At 51.9% G+C, this 26,839-nt stretch overlaps 12 protein-coding genes across 12 annotated transcripts; 4 read left to right on the top strand and 8 right to left on the bottom strand.

Annotated features, from left to right (window-relative positions):
• Positions 1-193: 193 nt before the first annotated feature.
• Positions 194-2,394, bottom strand: N7474_006933 (SET domain protein; the record flags this gene model as incomplete). Its single annotated transcript, XM_057198343.1, has 4 exons — positions 194-1,386; positions 1,437-1,699; positions 1,759-2,316; positions 2,372-2,394. The coding sequence occupies 4 exons, from the start codon at positions 2,392-2,394 to the stop codon at positions 194-196; spliced, it is 2,037 nt and encodes a 678-aa protein (XP_057051783.1).
• Positions 2,395-3,659: 1,265 nt separating this feature from the next.
• Positions 3,660-7,452, bottom strand: N7474_006932 (SAPS family protein; the record flags this gene model as incomplete). The annotated part of the gene is made up of 3 exons (XM_057198342.1): positions 3,660-4,352; positions 4,707-5,384; positions 5,443-7,452. 3 exons carry the CDS (start codon positions 7,450-7,452, stop codon positions 3,660-3,662), a joined length of 3,381 nt encoding a protein of 1,126 aa, XP_057051782.1.
• A 1,239-nt stretch (positions 7,453-8,691) lies between these two features.
• N7474_006931 (putative SNF7 family protein (Cta1)) lies at positions 8,692-9,403 on the top strand (the record flags this gene model as incomplete). The annotated part of the gene is made up of 2 exons (XM_057198341.1): positions 8,692-8,757; positions 8,819-9,403. 2 exons carry the CDS (start codon positions 8,692-8,694, stop codon positions 9,401-9,403), a joined length of 651 nt encoding a protein of 216 aa, XP_057051781.1.
• Positions 9,404-9,578: 175 nt separating this feature from the next.
• On the bottom strand, positions 9,579-11,430 carry N7474_006930 (NRAMP family metal ion transporter; the record flags this gene model as incomplete). The annotated part of the gene is made up of 3 exons (XM_057198340.1): positions 9,579-10,395; positions 10,450-10,721; positions 10,780-11,430. 3 exons carry the CDS (start codon positions 11,428-11,430, stop codon positions 9,579-9,581), a joined length of 1,740 nt encoding a protein of 579 aa, XP_057051780.1.
• Positions 11,431-12,667: 1,237 nt separating this feature from the next.
• Positions 12,668-15,328, top strand: N7474_006929 (uncharacterized protein; the record flags this gene model as incomplete). Its single annotated transcript, XM_057198339.1, has 3 exons — positions 12,668-13,666; positions 13,724-14,301; positions 14,356-15,328. The coding sequence occupies 3 exons, from the start codon at positions 12,668-12,670 to the stop codon at positions 15,326-15,328; spliced, it is 2,550 nt and encodes an 849-aa protein (XP_057051779.1).
• A 604-nt stretch (positions 15,329-15,932) lies between these two features.
• N7474_006928 (uncharacterized protein) lies at positions 15,933-16,468 on the bottom strand (the record flags this gene model as incomplete). The annotated part of the gene is made up of 2 exons (XM_057198338.1): positions 15,933-16,048; positions 16,342-16,468. 2 exons carry the CDS (start codon positions 16,466-16,468, stop codon positions 15,933-15,935), a joined length of 243 nt encoding a protein of 80 aa, XP_057051778.1.
• Positions 16,469-16,508: 40 nt separating this feature from the next.
• Positions 16,509-16,923, top strand: N7474_006927 (uncharacterized protein; the record flags this gene model as incomplete). The annotated part of the gene is made up of 2 exons (XM_057198337.1): positions 16,509-16,677; positions 16,718-16,923. The coding sequence occupies 2 exons, from the start codon at positions 16,509-16,511 to the stop codon at positions 16,921-16,923; spliced, it is 375 nt and encodes a 124-aa protein (XP_057051777.1).
• A 234-nt stretch (positions 16,924-17,157) lies between these two features.
• Positions 17,158-18,107, bottom strand: N7474_006926 (uncharacterized protein; the record flags this gene model as incomplete). Its single annotated transcript, XM_057198336.1, has 2 exons — positions 17,158-17,749; positions 17,842-18,107. 2 exons carry the CDS (start codon positions 18,105-18,107, stop codon positions 17,158-17,160), a joined length of 858 nt encoding a protein of 285 aa, XP_057051776.1.
• A 494-nt stretch (positions 18,108-18,601) lies between these two features.
• N7474_006925 (uncharacterized protein) lies at positions 18,602-18,979 on the bottom strand (the record flags this gene model as incomplete). Its single annotated transcript, XM_057198335.1, has 1 exon — positions 18,602-18,979. The coding sequence occupies one exon, from the start codon at positions 18,977-18,979 to the stop codon at positions 18,602-18,604; it is 378 nt and encodes a 125-aa protein (XP_057051775.1).
• Positions 18,980-21,178: 2,199 nt separating this feature from the next.
• On the bottom strand, positions 21,179-22,104 carry N7474_006924 (DUF3431 domain-containing protein; the record flags this gene model as incomplete). The annotated part of the gene is made up of 2 exons (XM_057198334.1): positions 21,179-21,755; positions 21,815-22,104. 2 exons carry the CDS (start codon positions 22,102-22,104, stop codon positions 21,179-21,181), a joined length of 867 nt encoding a protein of 288 aa, XP_057051774.1.
• A 1,074-nt stretch (positions 22,105-23,178) lies between these two features.
• Positions 23,179-23,731, bottom strand: N7474_006923 (cupin domain-containing protein; the record flags this gene model as incomplete). Its single annotated transcript, XM_057198333.1, has 2 exons — positions 23,179-23,361; positions 23,438-23,731. 2 exons carry the CDS (start codon positions 23,729-23,731, stop codon positions 23,179-23,181), a joined length of 477 nt encoding a protein of 158 aa, XP_057051773.1.
• A 1,311-nt stretch (positions 23,732-25,042) lies between these two features.
• On the top strand, positions 25,043-26,825 carry N7474_006922 (LPS glycosyltransferase; the record flags this gene model as incomplete). The annotated part of the gene is made up of 6 exons (XM_057198332.1): positions 25,043-25,224; positions 25,324-25,354; positions 25,413-25,682; positions 25,748-25,891; positions 25,945-26,015; positions 26,078-26,825. 6 exons carry the CDS (start codon positions 25,043-25,045, stop codon positions 26,823-26,825), a joined length of 1,446 nt encoding a protein of 481 aa, XP_057051772.1.
• Between the last annotated feature and the right edge of the window lie 14 nt (positions 26,826-26,839).

The following is a 26,839-nucleotide window of genomic DNA, read 5'->3' as shown; positions in this document are numbered from 1 at the left end:
CGGGGAGGAGGGAGGGCGATGCGGGTGAATCCAACGGGGTCCTGGAGAGGGAAAGGACGACGGCTGCTGGGCAATTCCTGCGGTTGCCGATTACGTGGGCTGTGATTGGGTGGGAATGGTCATGTGACATTGCTGAGTCAGGATCCTCCATTCCAGCCATTGCAGGTGTTCGGGCGATGACATAATACCTAAACTAAGGCACATACAAGCACGCCTGTTTCAACATCTGCACTGGTCCACCACCCAGTATTTGCAATGGCTCAGGCGGCACCAGCACTGTCTCTGCTTCAGCAACCCACCACGCCCACCGCAGCCAGTTCACATCCAACCACCCACTATCATTGACTAACCAAGTAACTCCATCATCAGCAGCCCATCGTGGGGCGTCTTCCACGTTCACAAACTCATCAAACGCAGCAAGAAGCGTATCCACCTCTTCATCCACAGCAAGATCATGACCAGCCACGGATGGCGGGGGATATGCCTCGAAAAGAAACTCCAACCATCGAGTCAGACGCGCCGACAGTGGGGCCTGTGAGCGGTATGTAGCAACCAGCAAGCAAAGCAGCGTCCCGAAAAGCAAGTTCGGAACACTGCGCACGACAGGAATGACCTGTGCTGCGCGGTCGAAGACGTGGTTAAAGTGTTGCTGGCTGGGACATTGCATCTCCGTCGGGAGGAGAGTAAACAGCTCGGTGAGTCGGAAGAGGACCCCGTTCTTGGGCACGATGGACTCGCGCTCGAGGATGCGGACCCGGATGCGCGATAGGATTTCCTCGGGCAGGAGGTCGGCGGGTATGCGGGCCATGTGCTCGTTCAAGAGGGTCTTGATATCGTCCCAGGTCTCGCCTCGCTGCTGCTCCCTTGCTCGGGTGAGAGTCCACGAGATGATGATGAGGGCGGCTTGATCGAGTGCAATCTGACCATTGCGGTAAATCTGGGTATGCATCTGGTTCAAGTTGGCCGGTTGCGCTGAGAGTCCTTCCGCGCTGTCCTTCAACAACGCAATATGCGCAATCAGCTCGAAGCTGATCTGGCTCAACGCTGCAAGAGTACTGTGTCCAGTTCCGTAAGCGGGCGGGATGCGGATCTCGGACTCGGTGATCTCGATCATAGCATGCTCGCGCGGATTACCCTCCATCACGGTGAGTGCGTTGAATAGGGCTGGGGAGACGATCGTGTGCTCCATCGGTGTATCGCGGGCGAGGAGCGGGTAGAGGATGCTGAAGATGTAGTACGGCTCTTCGGTTGTTGTAGCCAGCTCGGGGTACAACTGCCGCTGTCGGTCTTTGGCTTCCGTGAGCGGGCTGTTGTCCAGCACTCCCAGTTTGACGATCCGGTAGTCGGTCGGGTTATTGGCGAGACAGAACCCGTAATTCATCAGCACTGCCAATATATTAGTTTAGTGTCTGGGACAACCGCGGCAATCAACATACATTGCTCATTATTCCGGGGCCCGTAATTGTTGAAGATTTCCTGTCCTGGAGCAATCTCTTCTAGAACCAATAGCCCAACGTCTTCCTCGCCAGCTCGCCACTCAACCTTGGCCAGTGGCCGATGATTAGGCAGATCAACCAGAGGCAGCAGAACAGACACCCCATCCCCATCAGAGAGATTCCCATCCGGAACGGCACCAGCCAGAACCTTCGATGAGAAAGCTCGAGAGCTAATAATCGTCGAAGCCCAGAGATAGAGCTCCCTATATACCAACCAGTCAGATTTCTATCCCAGAGACAAACCAACTCGGGATATTCTCACCAAGTATAGGAATCGACATTCTCAAACTCGACTTCTTCAAGCTTCGCAATAGACGCATCAAACCGCCCTTCCCAAAGCCGAAACCGCTGCACACTCGCATCCGGGATTCCCGTCCCCTGGATCCAATCCACATCCTCCTCCCCAAAAAACAGCGGCGTAGTCAACTGGCCCGGCTGGGGAAGCGTGCGCAGATACGGAAACCAGAAACTGCTTTCACCGCGCAGGAACTGGCCCATCAGGAAAAAGATTGTGGTTTCCTCGCGCCCGACGGCGTCAATGAATGCACGCGGGAAGACCAAGCCGTCGCTGGAAAACAATATTTCATTGGAGGAGGATTGGTGCTGGTGGTCGATGGCATTAAAATAGGATAGCGTTATCCCCACCGGTGTGCTTATTACCCGTGTTTCTTTGGGGATTGGGTCCGGCCAGTCGGCTTTCACTTGGAGGTGAACGCCTCGCGTGGAGTCTTGGGAAACTTGCACGCTGTCGGAAATGGAACCGCCATGGCTGCGGACCCAGTCTATGAGCTTGTTGTGGGCTTCTAGGGAGGGGGAAGAGCTGGACGGGGATGTTAGAAGTGTGGTCTTTTCCGGTTTATGATATAGGAACTCACCCCGCCGACGGAGACGTTGACATTCTTCTGGTCTGAGAACAGTGGCGTCAAGTCTAGATGGCCACAGAAAAATAATACCCTATAGGGAACAGAAGTATATTTCTCTCATGTGAACCCGCACATTAGTACAATGGCAAAGAAGGGATGTTGAAGCTTCGCTGGAAAAGCTGAGTCGCGGGAGATCGGTCCCACTTTTTTTGACCGTACATAATGCGGTAGGTAGTGTGAGTATAGGGTTCCCCATATTCAATCAATTTTTTGTAATGTTTCACTCAGTACACATATAGGTAAGCTAGTAAAGACGTACGATTAGTCTTCTTAACCTTTGTATACCTATTTAAGGGGGAAAAACCATGTTAAACGAAGAGTAACTCGGCAACCATCACTAACAGGAGGCTCAAGCGTGACGTTCAATCGGTAAATTGTTCAAAAGTTTTGCTGGCAAGATGCTTGCTTAGATGGTGGTTGCGCAAACGCCCGTTCAGACATGATCCTGTCACGGAGTGGTCGGGTGGAAGAAGGGGCATCAATCGGTGAGGACGATTCGAGCAAGTCAAATGCCCTACCTGAGGTGGTGGACAAGCACCACAGGTTCAAGATGAGATCTCCACCAGAACCGTGAAAGGGGAGATCTTGTTGCTCTGTAGCCGTCGCCACAAGCTCAGTATTTGAATTTCAACGAACCACTCAACGCCTGATACCTGGCAGCATAATACATGTAGTTGTAACTTGGCAAACAAAATAAAGACACGGCTACAGCGGTATTTTCTACCTAATTCAATAAATGATCAAAACATCAATTCGCCCTCATCTCTAACTCACACACCAACTATCGTACATGTCACAACGTAGCTCGTCCAACCAACCATCAACCAGCTATACTATCAGAAACGAACAAGAAAAAACATAACACTCGTCAAGCACTCCGCAGAGGATGTGTGATGCACGCACAGAAGGAAACAAGAGAGAAAAAACCACACGCGAAAGACTTGCAGAGAAAAGCACTCAGAATGGTCAGAATGCAGGAGGGGCACCAAGATTACCCCTGAGATGAGACAGAAGGAGGTATATACAGACGCCAGGGCACATAACGATGATGAGTGGATAGGATGAACAATTCCGATCCGTAGCGAAGTAGAGAAGCAAACCCCCGCCAGTTCATCAATCGTAGGTATTCTCTCCATTGCGGGCAGCATTGTCGAAAAAAGAAACGGAAATGGAAACGCGAAAACAAGAAATGCGAAGAATGCATGTAGATGAAATGATCGAACACCCAGGACGAAGAGGATTAATTCGACGTGGAGGATTTCCTGCCAGGAACCATGATCTCTACCAGTCCATCATCCTCTCCGTCGCTGGAATCGTTCTGTTCATCGTCGTCGTCCTCAAAGTGCGATCCCACGGCGCGCGAGCGGCCGAAATTGCTATACCGCGCTGGGCCAGTCAAGTTCGAGTACCCGAGGGATTCATTGATGATGGCCTCCTCCTCCTCGTCAGAGTCCACTAACCCTGTCCCGCTGGGTGCGACCATCTCGCCCATTTCGTCTTCGTCATCCTCAACTTCCAAGGGCACGCGGACACGACGGCGCACGGCCTCGGCGTGGCCGTCGGCGTCATCTTCTGATGAGCCCGTTGATAGCGAGTCCGGAGGGCTGAAACCCGGTTCCGCGAAAGTGGGCGAGAAACTCTGCTCGGCTTCCCTTGAGGCAAAGTCTGTGTTGGGGAACATGCTGCCGCCATCAGCGTCGTCATCGACACCGGCAATCACAAATGGGTTCCTGGAGGGCCAGGACGAGTCTCGGTTCTCTTCGTCTTCTGTCTTTCTTTCCTCGCCTTCAGCATCAGCATTGTCTGCTGCTTGCTGCTTCTGCGCGGCGAGCCGCGCGGCGAGCTGGCGACGTGCACGTGAGGGACCAAGGCTTAATGGAGCAGGAGGTGGAGGCAGGATCGGGATAGGCTGGCTGGTGGAATTCGTGGATACCTAGTCAAAGAGTCATGTTAGCGTCGACGTCAATGCACTGAGGGACTGGGTGAATGGGCTGCCGTGAGAAAACAGCGTGTTATCATAAATGAGATCACGGACTCAAAAACACTTCAGATGAAAATAACACAGAACATAGGAGTAGTCAATGGCGCTCGATGCTGTTTCTCAAAGTGCGATGAGAGCTCGGTCCGTAGGCATGACAGGCGAGGCGGAGAGACCAATGCCCCGGAGTGAAACACCGGGGCTACATGAACAAAGGCAGAGGGAGGGCAAGGTCGAGGGAGGCATGGCGAACTCGCTTTGCAGTCATAACACGCGCAGCTCGATATCTGTCGGAAGAATATCACCCACATTCTCGGTATCGCCTGTTTCGGCATTGCCAGAGTCTCTGTCATCCTGGTCCTCCATATCTTCATCCTCATCGTCGCTGGAGCTCGCAAAACCACTGAGCAGCGAGGTACCGCCACCTGCACCGAATGCGCCACCAGATACCCCTCCTTGATTGATATCAAATCCTTGGAACCCCGAACCGCCGATTCCGCCATTCAGACCCGCGTCCGCCAGAGCTGAAGAGGTTCCAAAGCTTTGGCTGGGACCGACATTGTTCAGGACGGTCTGGCGAGGCCCAACCGACATGTCTGGGCGAACGCCGCCCAGAATGGCATTGTCTCGTTCCCGGGTTTCGGAAAGAGTTTGCTCAACATAGTCGATCCACTCCGGGTTCAAAACACTGTCCATGACAGATCGTGAGAGCAATTCTGGAGGGTGGCGCTCGCTGAACTTAACCACTTCCTCCGCGATCAGCGTGAGATGGCCCATGTAGCCGAGTCGGATCTGCTTGGTGCGCTGGGCCTCATCGCTACGTTTTTGGCCATCAACAATCTCGGTCGTGATCCGACCCGTGTCAAAAACATCGATGGCTAGGGCCCTGTTGTAGCCACGCTCCATGGGGCCATTGAAGACTTGCTGCACGACATCGTAGACAACATTGTGTAGAAAGTTGTTCCAAGGAAAGCGGTAAAAGAATCCCTAGAAGTCGCTGTCAGAACAGAAGCGTTGTCTTAGCTCCTCTCAAGGTCACACTTACCAGTATCGTAGGCACCACTTTGTTCTCCACAAACATGATCTTCAAATAATCACCCACGACAGGGCGACCATCGGTGTCGTATTGGATATATTCATCTGCGGACTCTTCGTGGGAATGATCTGCAAATTCAGCTTCTTGGGCGGGTTCGCCCTCTTGAGGCTGGTCGGTAGGGGCCGAGGTTGACTCGGCTGCTTCTTCCTTCGCTGCAAAGAGAGGAGGCGGTACATCTTCTGGTCGCGCAGGCACAGGGGACGTCTCCTGTACAGTTTGCGTAGAGACCTGGATCTCGTTCGACGGTTCATTTTCAAGCTTGATGCCACCGATCTTATCAGTGAGATCAGCTGTGGGTGAAGCGCGGTCAGACGATTCGGGGTTGGCAGCGCTCTTCGCGGTCTCCTCAGGCTCGGACTTAGAAGAGGACTCAGTCTCCGGCTGAGGGGTCTGTTGTGGCTCTGTTGGTGCACCGGCACTCTCCTCTGTCTCGGTCTTATCGTGATCGACCAGTACACCAGATAAACCAACATCCTCAAAACCGTCCTCTTCACCGGCGTGATGAACTTCCGAACTTTTCAAATCTTCTGGCGAGCCCGAATCAGGTGCCGATCCATTGGTGAAATCGGCCGTGGTATCATTGTAGTCAATACCCGAAGCATCGTCGCGGTGAGGATCAAAAGCACCCTCACGAATCAACTTCTCGCGTTCCGCGTCCCGCTGGACAACATACTCATCACTCCCAGGTTCATTCAAAAGACCCATGTTACTGCAGTGGAGTAATTCCGCCATCAGCTCGCAGGTCTTGAAGCGGTCAAATCCAAGCGGTTCGATTTTCGCACCCCACGCGGAATTCAATCGTTCTCGGTCGACGGTCTTCACATTGACGCCGTCAGACACGGTGTGCTTGCTGCTTCGGATCAAGGACATGAAATTGGGGATATGCTGAGCAAATAGGCGGAGCAAGTCGCCGAGATAAATCGGATCGTATGGTGTAGGCATCGATTCAGCTCCACCGATATTATCAGGGTCATAGTCAGAGTTGTTCTTGCGAATGACTTCGATGACAATACCCACGCCCACGGTGAGCGGGTTGCCGCCGCCGAGCATTGAGTTGATCAACTGCTGGATACACTTCTCAGAAACCAGCTCGCGGGTCAGGCTGTTCGGGCCAATACACGACTGGTCGTTCGGGTTGGCGTTTGCGGAGATGGTGATGATGGCTTTGAGAAAATCGCCCGCCGATGTTTGAACTGAACCAGGGTATTCGGGCGAGAGAAAGGAAAGCAGCGTAGGCACCAGTTCTTGAGATTTGAGCCAGTCCACGGTGCCCTGACCACCCTCAGCCTTCTCCAAGCTGATAATCTTCAGCAGCAGATCCATGACCATTGGATTGTCGATATGCTGCAACAGAGCGGGGATAATTCCATCCAAGGACTTCAGGAAGTCCAACATCTCCTCCGTCTTCTTATCAAATAGGGTTTCATTGACTTTCGTGAAGTAGCTCGCCTGCAGCGAGTCCAGGGGTGATGGTCGTCGGAGAAATCCCCAGAAGTCGCGCAAGTTCGATGGGTTTTCTATTATGGATTCCAGGATGGTCCATGCTTCGGAGGAGAGAATCTCGCACGCAATATACGCATGCTTCAGACGGGTCTTCTCGACCTTGTCCAAATCATCCGGGTCCAAGACATCCTTCAACGAATCGGCCTCTTTGGTTTCCTGCTCAGCCGGCGGGGAGGCGGTATCGGGTTGTCCCTTCCCGGACACATCCTTCTCGTGCGTATCGTCTCGGTCATTTTCTTCGTCGTCATCATTCACCAGACTCGGTGCCGTGACATAGTCCATAAGCCGTTTCAAGACATGGTCCTCGCGTAGATATTCTATGAGTTTCGAATTATGCTGCTTCAGTTCCTGGATGATCTCCGGCTCATCCAGTAATTCTTCAAGGGTGACCTCTGGTTTCTCGAGCAGGGTATCGACCGTGGAGATACTTGCATATCCCCCAAAACGCCAGAACATGTTGGATTATATAGCCGGGAAGAATGATTCATGGAAGGGGAGTCGTGGGGTTCGTTCGTCTCCGAGATGTGTCGTAACGGAGCAGTCTATCATACACGGGGTGTTGTTGGCAGAGCAGCGAGGGGGGGGGGGGGGGGTGGGGTCTGCAGGGCCTTGCGCGGCAGGGCGAATGCACACCGTCCGGAGTGTGCACACACACAGACCGGTCACTCAGGGACGGGTGGGGTGGAGCTCGGGGTCTTCAGGGCGTGTGGTGCGAAGACGCGAATCGGCATCAAAAGGGGGTGGGAGGTAGGTAGAATGGAGCCAATATGAATCGAAGCGAGCTAGCGCTGTGCTTGGCGAAAAGGAACAGTGTCAGCGGGGTTGGTAGGTGGCATCAATCAAGATGCGGATGGTGTCTTCCAGCTGGTCTCGCGTGATGCGGAGCAAACAGGAGAGAGGGAAGTGGACAAGTCGAGGGAATGAAGATAAGCTGAGATGATGGGGCTGAGTGCAACGTACCTTATTGGAGATGCAAGTGAGTGACGAAGAAAAAGAGAGCGAGGAGAAATTCGGGGCTCGGTCCTTGTGGGATGTGACTGGATGAGGGTCGGGCTGGGCTGGACAGACAAAACCCGGTGGAGAGTAGCCGGGAGAGTCGTGGAATGCTGGGCCGAGTCAACGGACCATGCAGGAGGGCGACGATGACGAAGCGAGAGCAAGAGAGATAGAGACCGTCGTGGCGGAGACAGTGCTGATCGGTCTGGTCCCTGGGATGAAGAAGGAAGAGTCTAGGAGGGCAGGGGCGGGAACGGTGGAATCAGCGGGGATCGACCTGGGCCGATAGGCGATCGAACAGGTGGTGAGGGAGGAAGAGTATAACTAGGGTACGGACGACAACAAGTGAAGCTACGTTTGGATCTCACTCGGCAAGTTAGTCACCTGCCCACGAGGGGAACACAGCATGTACTCGGTACTTGGATTTCCCGTGTGATTCAGGCGGCCCAACGGGTCCCTGGTACTTGGGGTGGTTGGTCAGCGGGCCATGCACAAGGCATGTCAGGAGAGTCTATCCTTCTGGAACTATTATCTACTGTCAATTCTGTGTCTCTTCTTCTCTACCTCACCTCTCAATAATAATTCCGACTCGGTGTTAGATCACGTGGCGTGGACGCCTCAGGCCCCGCTGACGTCGCCCTCCAACGGAGTGTTAGTGTTAGTGTCAGTTGCTGCTGCCTCTGACCTCCGCAAACCACCATGAACCGACTATTCGGCACCAAGAGTGCGGCTCCCAAGCCCACTCTGGACGGCGCCATATCCAATGTAAGCTCCCGACCGGGCCTGTGATAATAGCGCAACATGAACTAACCTCTGCAATGGATAGGTAGACAACCGCGTCTCCAGCATCGACGTCAAGCTCGCGGCGCTAAACTCCGAGCTGACAACCTACCAAACCAAAATCGCCAAGATGCGTGACGGGCCTGGCAAGAACGCACTGCGACAAAAGGCACTGAAGGTGCTCCAGCGCCGCAAACAGTACGAGGCACAGCGGGACCAGCTCTCCCAGCAATCATGGAACATGGAGCAGGCGGGGATGATGCAGGACAATCTGAAGAATGTGATGACGACCGTCGACGCAATGAAGACGACGACCAAGGAGCTGAAGAAGCAGTATGGCAAGGTGGATATCGATAAGATCGAGCGTATGCAGGATGAGATGGCCGATTTGATGGAGGTCGGCAATGAGATCCAGGAGAGCATCTCGCGCGCGTATGATGTGCCGGAGGATGTGGATGAGGATGAGTTGGATGCTGAGCTGGAGGCTCTGGGCGAGGAGTCGATGTTTGAGAGCAGTATGGCGGAGAGTGCGATGCCGAGCTTTTTGCAGGATGAGGTTGCGCCACCGCAGTTTATTGATGAGCCGCCGGAGCAGGCGCAGCTGAAGGAGCCCGCGGGGGGTGCGGCGTGATAGTTACTTTTGCTGTCTTCTGTTTTGTGTTTGGAGTTGGGGAGATTATGGGTTTACTAGCCGTGGACTACTCGTTTTCATATACCACGAGGGATGTGGTATCAAATAATGCAGCGTTCATTCATAATCTATCGTTTCATACGCAATGCAGGAGCCTGTGGCTCCTATGTCTATTTTAGGATGTCTTGCCCAATCCCAGTAACACCAACAATGCAATATTCATAATGACAATGAGCAGCCACACCAGCACGGCGACCACCGAGACGACCAGACTGTTCCGCATGGGAACTTGTGCCACTTGAACCTCGCCCTCATTGTCAGTCGTTTGTTCGGCCGGCACCGTCATGTACCGGTTGAGACAGGTAAAGTAGATGAGCGGCGCCGAGACAAATGGCAAGATGATACTCAGGACAACCTGACTAGCCGTCAGAGTCTTGTCCAACCCGTCTTTGCCAACCGCGCCAGCGATGATAATGCTGGGGACGATGCTGATAGAGCGGGTGATGAGCCTTCGCATCCAGGGTTTAATGCTCCAGTTCAGCATGCCCTCGCTGACCATCTGGCCCGCCATGGTGCAGACAATGCCCGCAGAGATTCCGGACAGGAGTAGGGCCAAGGCAAATATGAGGCCAGCGGCCGGGGCAACCGACTCAGAGAGAAGTCGGTGTATTCCAAAGAGGTCGGCGTTGCCGCTATCAGGAATATCATGCAGCGAAGCGCCCGCCACAATGAGGATAGCACTGTTGACAAACAGCGCAAAGGTAAATAGTGATAAAGTCAGTTCGATGATCGAGTATTTCATGCAGCCACGGATTGCATGGATCGATGGCCGATACTCCACTTCGCCGCCGGTACTTCCCAGCGGCACCGTGGCCTCGACATATCCCGCGGTAACATCGAAGTCTTTCAGGCGTGACTGGACCACGCCACTTCCGAGGAATAGCGAGTGCGGCATCACGGTGGCACCCAGAATGCCGCAGCTTTGGTATAGACTAGCGGGTATCATGTCAGTGATATTTCACCCGGGTCTAGAGGTCAGAACATACCCGTTTGACTGTACGATGACAGCCGATGGTAGATAGCCCCGGAAGACTTCCCCCACGGACTGGTCCTTGATCAGGGAGAGTTGAATGCAAAAGCATATGACAACCCCGATCACAAGAGCCATGACAAAGAACTCGAACAAGCGGAGTCCCCACATCGGTCCGTTGGGTCGATAGAAGAGTAGCAGAAACAAAACATCCGCCAGGGTAATGGCGCATCCGGCCACCAGCGGGATGTGTAAGAGCAGGTTCAGCGCGATTGCCGATCCGACCACCTGTCAAGGGCGTTAGTGATCGACAATTCCACAGAATACAAAAGCACGAGAGACAAACCTCCGCAATATCAGTGGCCACGATTGCCGCCTCTGAAAAGATATACAAGATGATCGTCAACCATCGCGGGAGATGCTGCCGACAGTTCTCTGCCAAGTTGAGGCCGGTGACAGAGCCCAGCTTGATGCACAGGGACTGAAGAAGGATAGCGAAGAGATTGGACAAGAGCACAATAAACAGCAACGCATATTTGAAGTCTGCGCCGGCCGCAACATCCGTGGCGTAGTTCCCGGGGTCGATATAGGCAACAGCAATCAAAAACCCGGGTCCGAGGAAGCGGCCGAACTTGGCCACACTGCGGGCGCAGTGCAGCGCAGAATCTGAGAGAAAGGTTCCAAAGGGACGGCGAGGTGGTGACCCGCTGGGCCTCGAGGGTGGTTGTTGACCCCCCGAGGCAGCAGCAGTGACCACTTCGCCGTCGCGGACCTTCTCGATGGCGGGGTCTTCATCCTGTATGTGTGGCCGTGGATCTATCGCCATTGTGTCCTCGCCCGTTGTGCTGCCTGTGCTCGCTGCATACTTGCGGTGGACTCGGGAATTGGCGATGCCATTGAAGTCCTGGCGTGTGGTGGTGTCCGGGCTCAGGGACGGGGGGCTCTGGTTCCAGCCGGGATGGTCGAGGGTCTCGTCGGTCCGCGAGGGGCAGTTCATACCGGGCGTGGGAGGGATATTCTTTTCTCAGAAACGAGGATCCGGGTGGTATTAAAGTTCCTGGCTATCAGGCCATGATCATTTCGTCAGAACACAAGAACCCTGCGGGCGACCGAGGGAGTCCGACTCTGCCCGAATAATTCGGTGATGCTGAACTAACGCGGCGGGTCTGTTCCAGACCAGTCGAGCAACTGACGTATATCGGTACGTAACCAGAAACAAAACTTTCTCAACACGAATGTTGCCTGGGTACTAGCTGGACTTGTTGTTGTACATCACTGGTCCCTGAACGGCTGTTGCTGCCGCCGGAATGACGAGGTCGCAAACGGCCAGCAATGGCCGGATCGTCGTCCCATTGGATCCGGAGCATTTGAAGTCGCGCACGCGCTGTGTACTCACGCGAGCAGATCAGGAGATCTAGCTCGGGGAAATGGTTTGGGGTGGAATGGGGACACAACGGGTGTATCTCGGAGGGCTGCAGGGCGTGGTAGGTGAGACAGCGATCGGAGCCAGCACAATGAGGTAGTTAGTTCGGGATACCTCCTGACTATTGTTCTACCCCACTGGAGAATCAACATGAGCAATAGTCTGTAGGGATTATTGTCATTATATATGTAACTATTGAATTCCATGGTGGATATGATGGTGCTGAGAGTGGTTGTCTGGTTGAGATATATTTCTGTAGTATACAGACAAATTGGACCAACACAACACAATACTAACCCGCAGAACACCAAGTAAACAACCGCGAAAGTACTAGATAACATCCAAGAAAAATAATAATTCCCATCCCCGACGAATGAATAGTGCCCTGAACTTCATCCTCTACACTCACCGCCATCGCCCGTTGCCGTCGCAACCGCCGCCTCACGGTGTTTGGATCGCCAGCCAACCCCAAGGATCGCTAGGCTGCCCGGGTGGATCTCCGAGATGACCGTTGCTGTTGGCAGCCCTTAGTAGTACTCCTCTTCATACATATCTCCGGCCCATCCGCCATTATTCTGTTGTTCTGTTTTTCTCCCCACTCTGCATTATTGGCTTTCGGTTCCAGCATTGTCGTGTTTACTCACTTTTCTTTTTTCCTTCGCAGCTGCCCTCGACAAGCTGCCTCCGCAAGGCATCTTGTCTTGTTTTTTGTTTGCTACAAATCCCGTGAGTTCAACATCACTGTGTCTGCTCAGCCTGACAACAACAACAGCTGACACTATTTCCAGGTGCTGGTCAGCGGTAGATAGCAATGGCCCCCAGTGACAATGCCGGTCCCCAGATCTTCGACGATGCCAGTCGTGCGCCCAATAGATCGTCCATGTTTCGCGCCATCATGAAACCACACAAGAGGAACCAGTCCGCGGATGACGCGATTCCCTCACGCCCGCTGCACCGCAGCAAGCCCTCGGGCACGATCCCTCTGCCCTTCGGAGAAGAGGTCACTCTGGCCCCCGGTCAGCTGCCGCTGGGTGAGATAGCTCCTAACCGCGATGCGGGTGACAGTGCCTTGCCAACCCCCAAGTCAGGCAAAGAGGCCAAGGGCCCTGGACACAAGAAGACAAAGAGTGCGGTTTCCTTGAAGTCTCTCAGAAACTACATGGAGAGAAAAGAAAGTAAATCGGAGGAACCGGGCGACGAGGGGCCGGGAGAGCTCAAGCCCAAGAAGACCAAATCATCCACCAGTCTTTCCGCTATGCTGAAGCGGTCCCAGCGTGGACGCAAGGCGGACGGCTCGAAGCAGAGCCGTGACAAGGAGAATCGCAGCCCAATCGATTTGGTCGATAACATGCCCTCCCCAATCTGGGCACAGGAGTCCACGCCGGCCAGCCGGTCGTCGTCCCAACAGCCGACGCCGCAAGTGCGACGCAGTGTGGCCGAGGAGATGTCTCTCTACACGCCCAAGGGCTATAGTCCCGCCCAGCAGCGGAACTTTTACGACTACCATCAGCCGTCACTTGCCAGGGTGCCTGATGCAAAGCCTAGACCCAAGTCGGATAACTTGTCCGGGAACCTTAAGGTCAAGGACTTTCTCGGCTCTCTGCAGCGTGGTCCTTCGGGGGAAACCGATGTTTCTAACAACTCGAAGGGACACGGGTCTGACAAGGCCACTGCAAGGGAGGACTCCAATCCCAAGCGGCTTTCTCGTGTTCAGGCTGCTATCTCCGCGTTCAATGCGAAGGAGAAGGATACTGATGTGCACAACCACCTAAACTCAAAGGATCTTGAGAGCGAGTTTGAGAAACTACTAGTTTGTCGACCTTTACGCGCGTGAAGTTGTGTTATACTTGTGCTAACTTCAAACTAGGATGCGAGGAATATCCCTCACAACATGAGGGACAAGATGCGATCCCTTGACACCAATATCAAGGCCGACTTCATCCAAAAGGATCGCACAGAAAGTATTACGCCTCACAGCGCCGGCGGCACGGCTGAGGGCCGGCGGGGCCGGGGAAGCGAGTCCAAGGAGAAGGAATCTCAGGACCGCAAGAGCTCACGCTCACGATCCAGGAGCCGCGGCTTCAACTTTGGCAAAGGTTCTTCGTCGCCTACCAAGAAACCTCGACCGGAGAGCGGAAGTTTCCTTCACCGTCCCAGATCGGTAGATCTCTCTCAGCCCGTGGGTGTGTATACGACTCTTACGCCTGCTGCATCGACCACTTCTCTCTCCCAGGCCGCAGCGGTGGACACTGCAGCAGACCCGTCCGACTTTGTGCACTATCTACGAGAGATCCAGAAACCGGAAATGATTGAAATAGGGAAGATCCATAAACTACGTCTTCTTCTGCGCAATGAGACTGTCAGCTGGGTCGACAGCTTCATAGCAGAGGGAGGAATGCATGAGATCGTACAGCTTCTCTACCGCATTATGAAAGTGGAATGGCGGTATGAGCCCTTAATTTTTATGATTATCGCCGGTGACTAATTCATCTTTCCCAGAGCGGACCATGAGGACACACTCCTTCACGAGGCACTGCTCTGCCTGAAGGGCCTCTGTACCACATCTGGGGCTTTGGCGCGTCTGACAGAGATCGAAGGCGAGCTCTTCCCTGCGTTGCTGAAGATGCTCTTCGACGAGGAAAAGAAAGGCCCCAGCGAGTTCACCACCCGGAGTATCATCATCAACCTTCTATTCACACAGCTCACTGCGGCACCGTCTGGCGAGACGGCTGCCAATAAGGCAAAACAGCTCCTCTCCTACCTGCGCGATCCCTCGCCGACAGAGGAAAACCAGCCAGTGGCCTTCATCGCCAACATCTACCAGTCGCGCCCTTACCGCGTGTGGTGTAAAGAAGTCACCAACGTGACCAAAGAAGTCTTCTGGATCTTCCTGCACCACTTGAACGTGATCCCGTTGGCTAAGAAGGCCAATAATGACCCCTTCACCGAGAAACCACCAACGGACACACGCCCCTTCCGCGAGCGACACTTTCCGCCTCCTCGCCCTCCTGTGCCAGCGGCACCGTATGTCGGCGGCGTCGAGTGGGATGCTACGAACTATCTCGCCGCACACCTGGATCTTCTGAACGGAATAATCGCCTCGCTGCCTACTGGCGATGAGCGGAATCAGCTGCGCGACGAGCTGCGCGCTTCGGGATTCGAGAAGGTCATGGGCTGCAGCCTGCGCACCTGCAAGGAGAAATTCTATTCTGCTGTGCACGACTGTCTCCGCACCTGGGTGGCTGCCGCTGCAGACGATGGCTGGCCATACACGCTCGTTCGCGAGGGCCCGCCTCGCAGCAGTGCTCCGGGCTCACCGAACAAGTCTCCCAAAAAGCCTGCTCCCGGCAGTCCCAAGAAGGGTTTCCTCGATGAGAAGCCGCCCAAGCTGGAGCTGGCTCTTGATGTTTCCAACAACAGCCCTGCCCAAGGCCCGACGACCCCGTCAAGCGACCTGCGCAGCTGGCTTTGAGCACAGGGAATTTCTGCCCCGCTCTATTATTTGCCGAATTTCCTCTCTTCTTCCTTGTTTTTTTATTTTGGTATTCTTCTTGCTGTATTTTGACATGACTTGGCGTCACGATTTGATGTTTCGAGGGAAGGAGTTCCTCCATTCCCTCAATCTGTTTTTTTTTTTTTTTTTTTTTGCGTCGTCCTCTTTTGGAGTGACTCCTTTTCTTGGGCTGGCGTTGGCATTTTTGGTGTTGGATTGCATTTCTTTTTTAATTGCTTGTCCAGGGAAATCCTGGCAGACAGACATGATATGATGAAGTCAGATCTGGGGATACTACAGCAGGCGACCTGCACGAAGGAGGGTGATATATACGGACCTCCTTTTGCTGTCCGCACTACAGTGACGGGCACACCTGTATCCCACAACTGAACTTGCTCATGACCGATGACAGAGATGAAGCCTGAATGAATCGTCACGTAATTTCGTTATTGAAGTCCTTTTTTCTTCGTTCCGATGTACATGCAAGGTGGGAATCTCAATCGTATTGTACAAAATGGCCCGATGATATGTAAACACCCGGGATTGGTATGGTATAGTCCACGATATACACGATGGTATCACTTTACTGCGAATCACTCCGCGAGGCTGAGCTATTGTTTTCAGCAGTCCTGCGCACAGGGTTAGGGGGGCTGGACTGGAAAATACAGCGCGGACACTGGAGAAGACGCGCTCCCGAAGCTAGAAAAGAAGGGGAAACGAATTAGTTCCTCGCTCGTACAAAAATATAATGTAGCTCCCAGACTGGCCAGCGCAGCAGCAGGCAGTAAAAGGAAATGTAAATAAGGGAAAACTCACTCCATCAAACGGCGTCTCCCTCGTATCCCAATCCATAAACAGAATCGCATAGATAGCGACAACTAACACGGAATCCACTGGTCAGCCTCATTCTCATTCTCATTTTCATTTTGTAAATGTGACACCTGACAGCCTGACAGCCATCGGATCATACAAGGCAAAGCAAAGACACTTACATCCGATAATAACCCACTGCGCCAGGGTAACGCCCTTGATGAACTTCGGCCGCGCGTACTTCAGCGCCGCGCGCCGGCGGTACTTTCGTTCGAGCCGGAACTGGTGTTTCTGGGAGAGCTTGGACATATCTGGGGGCCATTGGCGCTTTGGTTGGTAGGCGCTGTAGATGTCTTCTGGTGAGGGTTCGGTTTCGGTTTCGGCTGAGGGAGACGGAGAGGATGAAGATGGGGAGGGAGTGGGTTTCTTGCTTGAGGCGAGGCGGAAGGGTGATGCGGAGCGTGCCGGGGAGGTGGATGAGAAGGCGCGCGAAAGCTGGGGGATTGTAGCGGGGCGGAGTAGGGAGGCTATTGTGTTGTTCTAGAGGGGGATTGTCAGTTTGGTCTGGGTACCGGCGATATGAGGTCGTGGTGGGAGTGACTAGTGGATGTCGTACCGGGACATGTGCTGCGCTGAAAGAGGACTTTGAAGCGGCTGTTACTGAGGCCGCAGGCCCAGAGAGGAGCCGCGCCGACGGGGCGACTGCTGTCAAGGCTCTGAGCATTGATGTGGTTGAGGATGAGACGCTTGACAGAAGCAAGTAGAGGCGTTAAAAAGAAGAGACGGGAACATTTGGTGATCGACAATCAGCCTACCGCCTGGGCGCCTTAGGCACCACTGTACACCATTTGTACTGGACTCACGCTTTTCTTCTTCTTCTCGCGCACCACCCAATAATGACTTGGAGCTACTAATCATCAAATGCCTCTCTTGAAGAGTTCTAATTACATGTTACAGATTAAGAATACACTTTCATGCCACGCCAATATCAGCATCGGTCACCTGGCACTTTGCCCATCTAACTCGGCCGCTTCAGACGGCTGAGCATGAGACGCCTCGGGGGTGCTTGCCATTTCTAGCAGTGAGGTTGACGCCAGTTCTGGCTTCACATAAACGAACGAGTTAGTATGCCTTGCCGCGGACAATTCGACGGGTGCCTTGTTAGCAGCTCGCGCATCCGGACCATCGACATCTGACGAAGAATCATGTCTCTGAGTCTGGCGCTGTCGTCGCCGGAATAGTAAAAAGCCCAATGTAAGGGCGATGACCAAAACCACACCGACTGCAACACCAACTCCGATGCCTGCTTTGGCACCCGTCGACAAGCCCTCGTCGGTGACGCTGTACGGTATGTCTGTGCTGGTCGGTGTGGTTGTTGCGGTTGCCGAGGCCGGCACTGAGCCGGTGTCAGTCGACTGCCACCGGATTTCGACACCATATGCATTCAAGATTCCATTGCTTCCCATAGTGCCCAGAGCCGAAGACGTCGAGCCACGCCCATCTGTCCAGGTGTAGTTGTACGTGGTCTGGATGTTGGATGGTAGTGTCCACTCGCAGACCTCATTGGTTTGCAATGCAGGCACTTGCGCGCTCGTCGTTCGCAATGAATATGTGCGCCCTGACACACTAGGACAAAAACTAAGCGAAATGCATAATTCCCCTGGAAACCAGATTTGACTCACACTGGGCAGCATGTTGCGATCGTCTGCGTCGCCGTCCCACTCTCTGCGGTTGATTCACTGGCAATGGCATACCCACTCGGACAAACGCCAGGCGAGAAGTACGAGGCCGGGGCCCAGCCGGATGGTAGACATTCGGCGGTGTTGATGGGTCCCAGATTCATCCAGGTTGAGCCGCCGCTCATGGCAGCCCAGAGATCATGGAGGCATCCTTGCGGTGGAGTAAAGGTGGTTGTCAGGGGTAGAGGCCCCGTTGCTGTTGATGCCATTCTGGCATACCCATCCAGGTTGCCTTCAAGGAATCACTTTCAAAAAATGTTTTCCTTGCGCTGCGGAGATAAGAGAGAGAGAGCCAAGAACTCTCGGAGTAGAAAAAGGCTGGGCGACAAACTTAATAATAGTTAGTCGGCCTTTTTGCATCGGCGATAAGAATGGCCCCCAACAATTTACGGGCCGGAACTAACTAATAATCGACTAGTATAAAATAGAAAATGTGGCGAGCTCGCGATGTTGGCTCAACTCTCACAATAATTACGATCCTTGTAAAGCCCACCGTGGTCCCTCTAGCGAGGTGACAGCCAAATGCGTTAAAAGCGGAAACATAGAGCCGGAAAAGGAAAAACCAAATCAAACAAAGATTATCATGTAATTGCCTAAGGTATTATGTTCTAAACAGGCAGTTCCAGCCAGGAATACAAACAAAGGGAAATCCTCCGAACCAAACCATTATTTCCCAACCCTAAATATACCCCATTATACTCCATTACATGCCCTCGCAAACACAAGTAATAGTAGCGGAGCACAAGTCCACCACGCCACCAAACGACTCCCAAGTCCTCTGGGAGTCCAGAGTCACGCTGGGGCTAGACTGCCCGGTAATCGTGCAGGAAGTTGCCTGCTGGAATGCGACAACCTGGGCGCTCGAGGCAAAAACAAGACCGTGCTCGGCGACAGCGGTGCTGCCGTAGAGTTGTTGAATGGAGTAGGCCTGACCATCGGCGGGGACGGCGATGTCCGCATTGGCGCCGGACTGGTCGTTGGCAAGTTGGACGGTGACGCTCGTCGGGCTGTAGAAAGGAGCGGCGAGGCCGGAGGTGGTGAGGAAGGCGATAGCCAACGCGGCGGTGTTGATGAACTGCATTTTGGAAGGGATGGTGACCGACGATTTGTCTGGTAGGAATTGCGATTGTGTATGGCTTTTGTTGATCACTTTCGGGGAAGAGAAAGTATGAATAAGGGTTGTTGGTTCTTACTTGGAAATTGTGATGGGAAACCAAGACACTTATATAGCTTTGTACGATGATCAGAATGAATTAACACATTCTACTATACTAGGATAGTAGCTGAAAGCAAAATAAATGTCCGTCTTCGTCGAATCCCCGGACGTGGATTGTCCTGGGCAATGGGGGAGGTAGACCTTCCCATTTGCCGCATCCGGCAGACTATACAGCGAACAGGATAGGACTAAAAATAATCGAAGCCTCGGCATACTTGAAAGCCATGAGAACAAGTTTACCTGTTGATATGATTATTGAACTTGGTGCATTTCTATTACACAAGGGGTTTGATATTCGTGATGCCTTTGGAGTAGAAGCCGTCTTGATGTGTCCAGTGTCTGTTTTCTCTCTTGGATTGGCGGGATACCAAGTTTGGAAATGATATTCAGTCTCATGTTGCTGATTCTTCTTTATTGCATATCAAAACTAGAAATATGATTTGCTTACCTCAAGAATTGGTGACCAATGCCATGATCCAATACATTAATCCGAAGGTCATCACTACAACTTTGACAACCATATGCCTCTTTACACGGCAGTCACTATCCGCTAAAGAGGTACCGCAATCGATAACGACTAGATGTCGACTTGTGGCTGGAAGGAATGACATGCACTATGCACTGCAGTTCCGCGAAGTCAGGGGCAGGCAGTTGTGGCTGGGAAGGTTCGAATGACTGGCCTAGTAAGGCAGCGAGCGGCCGCCATTCCAATGCCAAGTCTCCGAACATTCTTGCCCGGGGTTGAACGTGTTCATCCGTTTCCTGACTAGGAATGACATAATATTTGATCATACACATTTTCCACAGCTCAAAGTCCCATCTGGCTTTCAAGATTTGAAGCTTGTGTTTTATCGTCTATTTATAGACTCTGTTAGAGAGCTTCCGCGGTCTAATCAGTATTGTGGGCTTCCTTCAGGTTGATGTGTTTGATACTTTGGATTTGACACGTTGGCCACACATTGCTGCTGTGTTGGTGTTTTGACTGGCAATGCATAAATTATCAGTTCCATGTCCAAGACTATTTATAACTTTCCCCAGACTTCACTGCCTCAAGAAATGTTTGTGCTATCATCCTCGTAGTTCCACCATCGTTCCATTGGAATTACCATTGGCACCAAGGAAGTTCGAACTTAATTCCCGGTATCCCTAGATTGAATACTGGTTGTGATACCCACATTCCTGGCCCCTTGATAGAACATGACTGCGGCAACTCCCGCACGTATAATTACCGTGAGTGGGACTCCCCAGCAGGATATTTGCTCAACACATTCTTAAAAGTCTTGGCATAAGATCAGGTTTATGTTCAACCGAAGGTTCTAGATCCAATATGTCTATCGAATGAAGAAGAGTTACTATCAGATGTAAGCGCAATGTACAGGCCCGTTTAGGGATACGAAGCATGTACGCGATACCAGCCGCCAGGGGCCATGCAACTGGTGGACGAAGACAGTTGCTAGCGACACAGCCAAAATTAACCGCTCAAAGTGGGAAAAGTCAAATAGACATAGTCCAAAGTTAAGCCATTTTACTCCTCCCAACCTGAATCTAATGCGGAAGACTGAACACCAATAGATCTTGCAGTTTTCACGATGAACAATGTTGGAACGGTCAGTGGGGGTTCTGTCTGAATCAGAGTTACTTCGATAGTCAGATAAAACAGCGACAACCACTAGAGAAGGTCCTTTCTGCAACGTCGTGTCGGGCCGTTCAGACGCGCCTTTACTGGTGGAGAGGAGAAGAAACTGGGGAAGGGAAGATGCGGTTGGACGTCCAAAAGAACTATATAGTTGCAGGTTGTCTACGTGGCTATCAGCGAGACGTGGGACACGTTGTGTCGTTGGCAAAATCATTAACGCCCGTATATGCTCTTTTAAGTTATAGATATTTATCGTGTTCCAATTCTATTAACTGCTTTGCTTCGTCACGGCCTGGAATGTCTCTCCTGACGGCAATGGCCCGCACCACCCATAATTATCACAGCGACATTGTTCATAGCGAGGGCAGCTGAAGGGGAACCGTTAGTAAAGGTATCTAAACGTATCTGGGGAGGGAAAGCAAAACCTACTACACCGGATCCATGCCAAAAATGACGTGCCAGAGTTTTTCAAGCACCCATCCCACCCCGAAATCATCTGTCAAGTCTGTCGTGGCCGCCCACTCCAATATCCTTTCATAGTCCTCCTTGGGCCGTTCCCGGATCCTTTCTCGAGACACGGCAAATTGACCGCAGCAGATATTTCCCAGCTCGCCCGGCACTTGCTCACGGGTCACATTAAACATCTGTTCATAGGCCAGGGCAAAGTGTGCGCGAATGTCGTCCTTTTCAATATCGGCTTCAGACGGAGTAAGAGGCCATACACCTGCCGGACAGCCTGGGTTGTGTTGGCAGCGGAGGTTGACATAACCGCGGGCATCGACAGACTCAAACCGGAGCAGTCTCAGGGTATCTATGGTGAGGTCTCCGAACAGGTCATTATGCCACTGCTCTGGCCATGCGTGGACGAAAAGGGAGTAGTCGGGGAGATGGTCGTAAAAGTCAACGATGTAGGAGAGGTAGGCTGGAGATTCGCGACCGCGGAGAGTGGGAGGAACAAGAAGGCCAGCTTCGGGGGGTCGTTCGCCGGTGTATATGAAAGGTGTGCTGCCACTGCGATCGCTGTTAGAATGTTCCACATCGTTGAGATTGAGAGGGCGACTCACGTTTCCTTACAGTAGTCGAGCAACCAGTCCAACTTGTCCGTATGGATGGATGCGAGGACCACGCCGACGGTGGAAGTAGCAGTGTTTGACACGTAGGCATTAGTCAGTTCAACCAGGGGCTCAACTGTCTTGCGACGAAGGTCAACCGTCCCATCCGCGCGCTCTATCAGTCTTTGCGCATTTTCTTGAATGAACAGGTGCAAAAGCTTGGCGAATGCCACGGCCATACACAAGAAGAACAATCGCTTAGGCGTCACCCAGTGGAATAGCTGGGATAGCACATGGCGCATGGAAATCATCTCTCCGGAAGATAACAGGGGAGTCCAAAGGAGAGAAAATATCCATGATGAGAATTGACAGGGAATGGGTATGTCGGTAAGCACAACGGAGTACCAAGGCCAGCTAAATTTCGCCCAGCCTTTCCACAGGGGGCCGAAAAAGAGAGCCTCCAGGACCCGGGAGTTGACATGATTGGCGGGAAACAACTCTGACCTATCCACTGCCGGACCAGAATAGAATGAATAAAGAAAGCATTTCCTTCATTACAGTCGAACGAGGACCAGTCTGAGATTTGCATAGAATGGAGACTGTCTGTATAATTGTTATGTTGCAAAATAAAAATACGTTGGGTATCTTTATTACCAAATATACGCGAGGATTCGCCCTCCATGGCGCAAAACAAGGCTGCGATGGTGATTCACATGTGGGGCCGCGCGGCGGGCTGAACCCTTACGCCTCTAACCGCATAGCCCGGTTTTCAACTGGAGGAAAAAATGACAGTACCAAGAGCCAAGACAGCCTGGTGGGTCTAGCCTCATCCTTGATGCATTTGCGTACACCCGTCGGGAGACTCAATCTCAGTCCCGGTAAGTATTCTTCAATTGGTTTTTATTTGGGCCTATAACATATTTTCTAGCTCAAAACTCAATTTGCTAACCACGTTACTCGTCCCTACGAAATTTTATGTCTATTAGAGTGAAATGTATCCTCAAAGAATACACTTATTGCCAATGAGGGTATTCTACTTGTTGGGTAAGTTACCCAACGTGAGAAGACAAAATTAGAGTTGTACAACTAGTGGTGATCCTAATTCCTGTTTAACATAGACGGTAAATGGTAAAAGTTCTCTGAAAGTTATAAGACGTTCAAATAAAGCTAAGCTATGAACTCTGCTACGGTTCTACTTTCTTCCAGCCCCGAAAACATCTACAATCAAACACACGTTACTTCCGTGTCGTGAGCCCCTCTATCTTCTTTTGTACACCAAAGGAAATGCATAGTTAACAGGCCCTCTTCATAGCTCGCCATCGCTCCTCGTGGGGAAGCGCTTGCGACTAGACTCGTTCGCGGGGTTCAGCCGACGGTCATGCCGGCGTACTTCCCTCGTACTCGGTGACATTAAGACGAGGCTCCCAGCCCTCCGGAGCGATCTCAAATGACTCAAACAGGAAGGCTGGCGCCACCGTACACCCCACGAGTGTCCAATCACCCAAGCTTCTTGCATGCTGCCATTCTCCGCGCTTCACGATAGCTTGGGGGCGTTGGCCCTAGATCGATAGAATTAGAATGTCTTTCAAGCGGCCGCGAAACGAACAATGGATCATATGAAGATAACTTGCTTACTTTCACAAAATCAGTCCCTAGAGTAATGTCCCGAGTGGGTTTTCCGTCGTCCCAGGATAGTGAAAGTTGCACAGGGGCGCCAGCGTAGTAATGCCATACCTCGACGGCATCGAGAACACGGTGCCATTTTGAGCGGCCAGCTTCGCCTTCAAGAAGATAGTAAATACAGGTGCTGTAGGGGCGGTTATTTGACAAGTCGGTGTCGCGGAAGGTCTCGATGTAGTAGCCTTTTTCTGGATGTGGGGATAGGTGCAAGACCTCAATAATCTCCTGTGCGGAATAATGCTTTGCCATTCTGGTTGGAGGATAGGAGGGAAGAGGGAGAGCCTGTTTGTTTAGGGGGTGGGGGGTTTATAATGAAGATTGATGCGCTTGAGATTGAGCTGAATGGGAATGAGGTAGTGATGTGGTCAGCTTACACCCCACTATTCCTAAGCAAGTTCAAACACGGCTAAAACTGTCGACCAAAATTTGGGCAAAATATACCGCTAGACCAGAAAAGTGCGAAAGGCAGCATAGGCCCGGTTTTAAACTGGAGGAAAAATGACAGTACCAAGAGCCAAGACTTCAGCCTAGTGGATCTAGCCTCATCCTTGACGCATTCGCATACACTCTTCGGGAGACTGAATCTCAGTTTTTGGGCATTGTTCTTTCAGTATTTCCAGTCTGTCTAATACCTTGTCCAATCTCATCCTACGTGCATATCTACAAGTGAGGGAATGGAGACTGCCATCCACCCACTATCCATCCCGGCAGTTTGGTGGATATGGGAGCCTCTGTCAATTAAATTTCATCTCGCGGTAGTCTAAGGTGACGGATTAGAAATCAATTCTCTTCGGAGGCGCCGTCGCTGTCGAGCTTTATTTGTTCCCTTTTAGAGAAATCTTTATTTAGATCTTCTTTCCAATGTTCATTATCGTCTTTAACCAAATCATCTTTGTAACTTCTTTCGCTGATCGGTACTTAGAGCAAAGAACCAGAAACAATAACTAACTACCAAATAGATCTATTATAAGTATACGAGACTCCCATTGCACCACTATTTTGCCGCCCCCGACCAATTGACCTAGAGTATATCAAGATCCAGGCCCATAGATTTTAGTCACTACTAGTCGTACAACAACCGACACACGTATACACGTCTGATATGGACAGTTAGCCACTCAGGCTCAAGGTCCTCATTCCTAGATCCGCATAGGCCGCGGATCACCCAGATAGTTCCCTAGCAGCTCTAGAGAAACAGTGGTTAAATAAACCATTCTCTAGATCGCTTCCTTGTTTAGGTGTTCCACACTTCAATGCTACGTGAATACAATACTATTTGGCTGGATAGCCCCTATAAGGACTGTATGCAGCAGTAGCTGTATTGACGGAATATACCGCACATACTCTAGGTCCAAGGTCCGAGATGTGTCCTACATGTCCTACATACGGCCGTGGTGACACAACATACTTGACAGTGTAGATAGCCCTCTCACCACTGCTGCATGCTGTCCCTATTTCTGGTTCAGAACTCACGAGGGCCGTATGTTACAGATACACCTCCAGAAAAATCCAAACCACAAATGGTCAAGCTCCGTATATGCAATGCCCCTCTTTTAACCAATGGAAAAGTCGATCAACCCTCAGGATCATCTGCAGCCTTTGCTGAATGACCATGTCTTTTCGCAAAACTCGCCCTGCGAGGCGGATACTCGTCCCCGATCTGGAGGTGTATCTGTAACATACGGCTCTCCTCGCTACTACGTCATCCGACTCAGGGGCGATCTCGAATCCGGCGACTTTGGGTACGTGAAAGATAACTCGATCATCAGACCAGTGAAGAGCTTCCTTTGCTATCCAAATACCTTTCTTGTAGTAAAACCGCTCTCCTGAATGTCCGTCAGAGATGCTGTAGACGCGTGGTTAGAGTCCGTGGTCCGCCAATTATTCTGCCCCGCTGCCGCGAATCTATGTTTTGGGGCGCTGTTTTCAGCCCCATTCGTCGGCTTCACCTCAAAACTCAAACTGCTCGCACCTTCCCTTGGGAGCTGAACTCACGGGTCTTTACATCGGTATGCGGAGTCGACAAACCACCGTCATCATTCTCACATTCCTAGCCGGCCTTATATTATGGCGCACCCTCGATTTCAGCGACGTGATAGACGGCGGAATCACGTCAACAAGTGCCACGACAATTGCCGATGACGAGTCGGAATGGGAAATTGAGAAGTCACTTGGCGATATTTCAAATGCGACTCTTGGTGTAGGCGATGCACCCTCACAACAGCACATGGAGAGAGATATGCTAAAAACTGCCGGTTTCAACAGTTCGAGCGAGTGTTCACCATTGGCTTTGAGGACCGCATGGACAAGCGCGATGCTATGACTATTGGTGCATCATTATCGGGCATGAAACTGGAGTGGATCGAGGGCGTCCGGTGGAAGGACATAAATGAAAAAGCTTATCCGGCAGTATGTGAATATCTTCTTACCCGATCAACTTGATAATTTCTCATAACGGTCAGGGATGGAACAAAGATCGAGACCATCCAGCAGAGCTTGGCGCCTGGCGCGCACATCTCAACGTACTACAAAGGTACATCTCTTTTCTAAACTACTTGCAATAACTTTTATTAAGCTAGTTTGACAAATCTATAGGATCGTGGCCGACGGTATTAGTACAGCACTTATCTTCGAAGACGACATTGACTGGGACGTAACAATCAAAGCACAACTAAGAGAGTTTTCTCGTGGAGCGCGCGCGCTTCAAAATACCAACTCATCTTCACCCCATTCTCCCTACGGTGACGATTGGGACGTTTTGTGGCTAGGAGCCTGCGCCATGCGCACCAGGGATGCAAGCCATGTGTACCAGATCCCGGACGATCCGACGGTACCGCCCTTTAAGCATCGTGGGGAGATGATTTATCCGCCGTTCGTCAAGCCGTTGGAGATGCATAAGACGCGGTGTGTGCTAGATAGAGTGGAGGCATTATGCACATTGGCGTATGCGGTGACGTACGAATCAGCACGTTCAATTCTCACAAGTTTATCTCTCCAGCCAACTAACGTGGCATTCGATGTCAGCATGAATCATTTCTGCATGAATAAAGACTTGCGGTGTCTGGGGTCGTATCCAGTGCTTTTTAACACTTGGCGAAAGGAAGGGTCCAATGCCCACGATTCAGATATTCATGATGATTGGGAGGACGTCTGGCATGAGAAATGGTCCAGGGGAATTACTTACAGCACTATGCTAAATGTGCGGAACTTGATGGATGGTGGAAAAACTGCGCAAGCACAATATTCCGAAGTTTCACCGCAATGGATCGATTTCGAAAAGCTTGAAATCCCACGTGGAAAGCTCGAATCATACGAGCTTACAATCGGTGAGCTTACAGCTTGAAATACTCAGCACAG

Source organism: Penicillium riverlandense (genome assembly GCF_028828495.1).
Source record: "Penicillium riverlandense strain IBT 135883 chromosome Unknown utg000006l_segment0_segment0, whole genome shotgun sequence".
Lineage (NCBI taxonomy): Eukaryota > Fungi > Ascomycota > Eurotiomycetes > Eurotiales > Aspergillaceae > Penicillium > Penicillium riverlandense.
The sequence above is the reverse complement of the archived record's forward strand: the minus strand, read 5'-3'. Positions and strand labels throughout refer to the sequence as shown.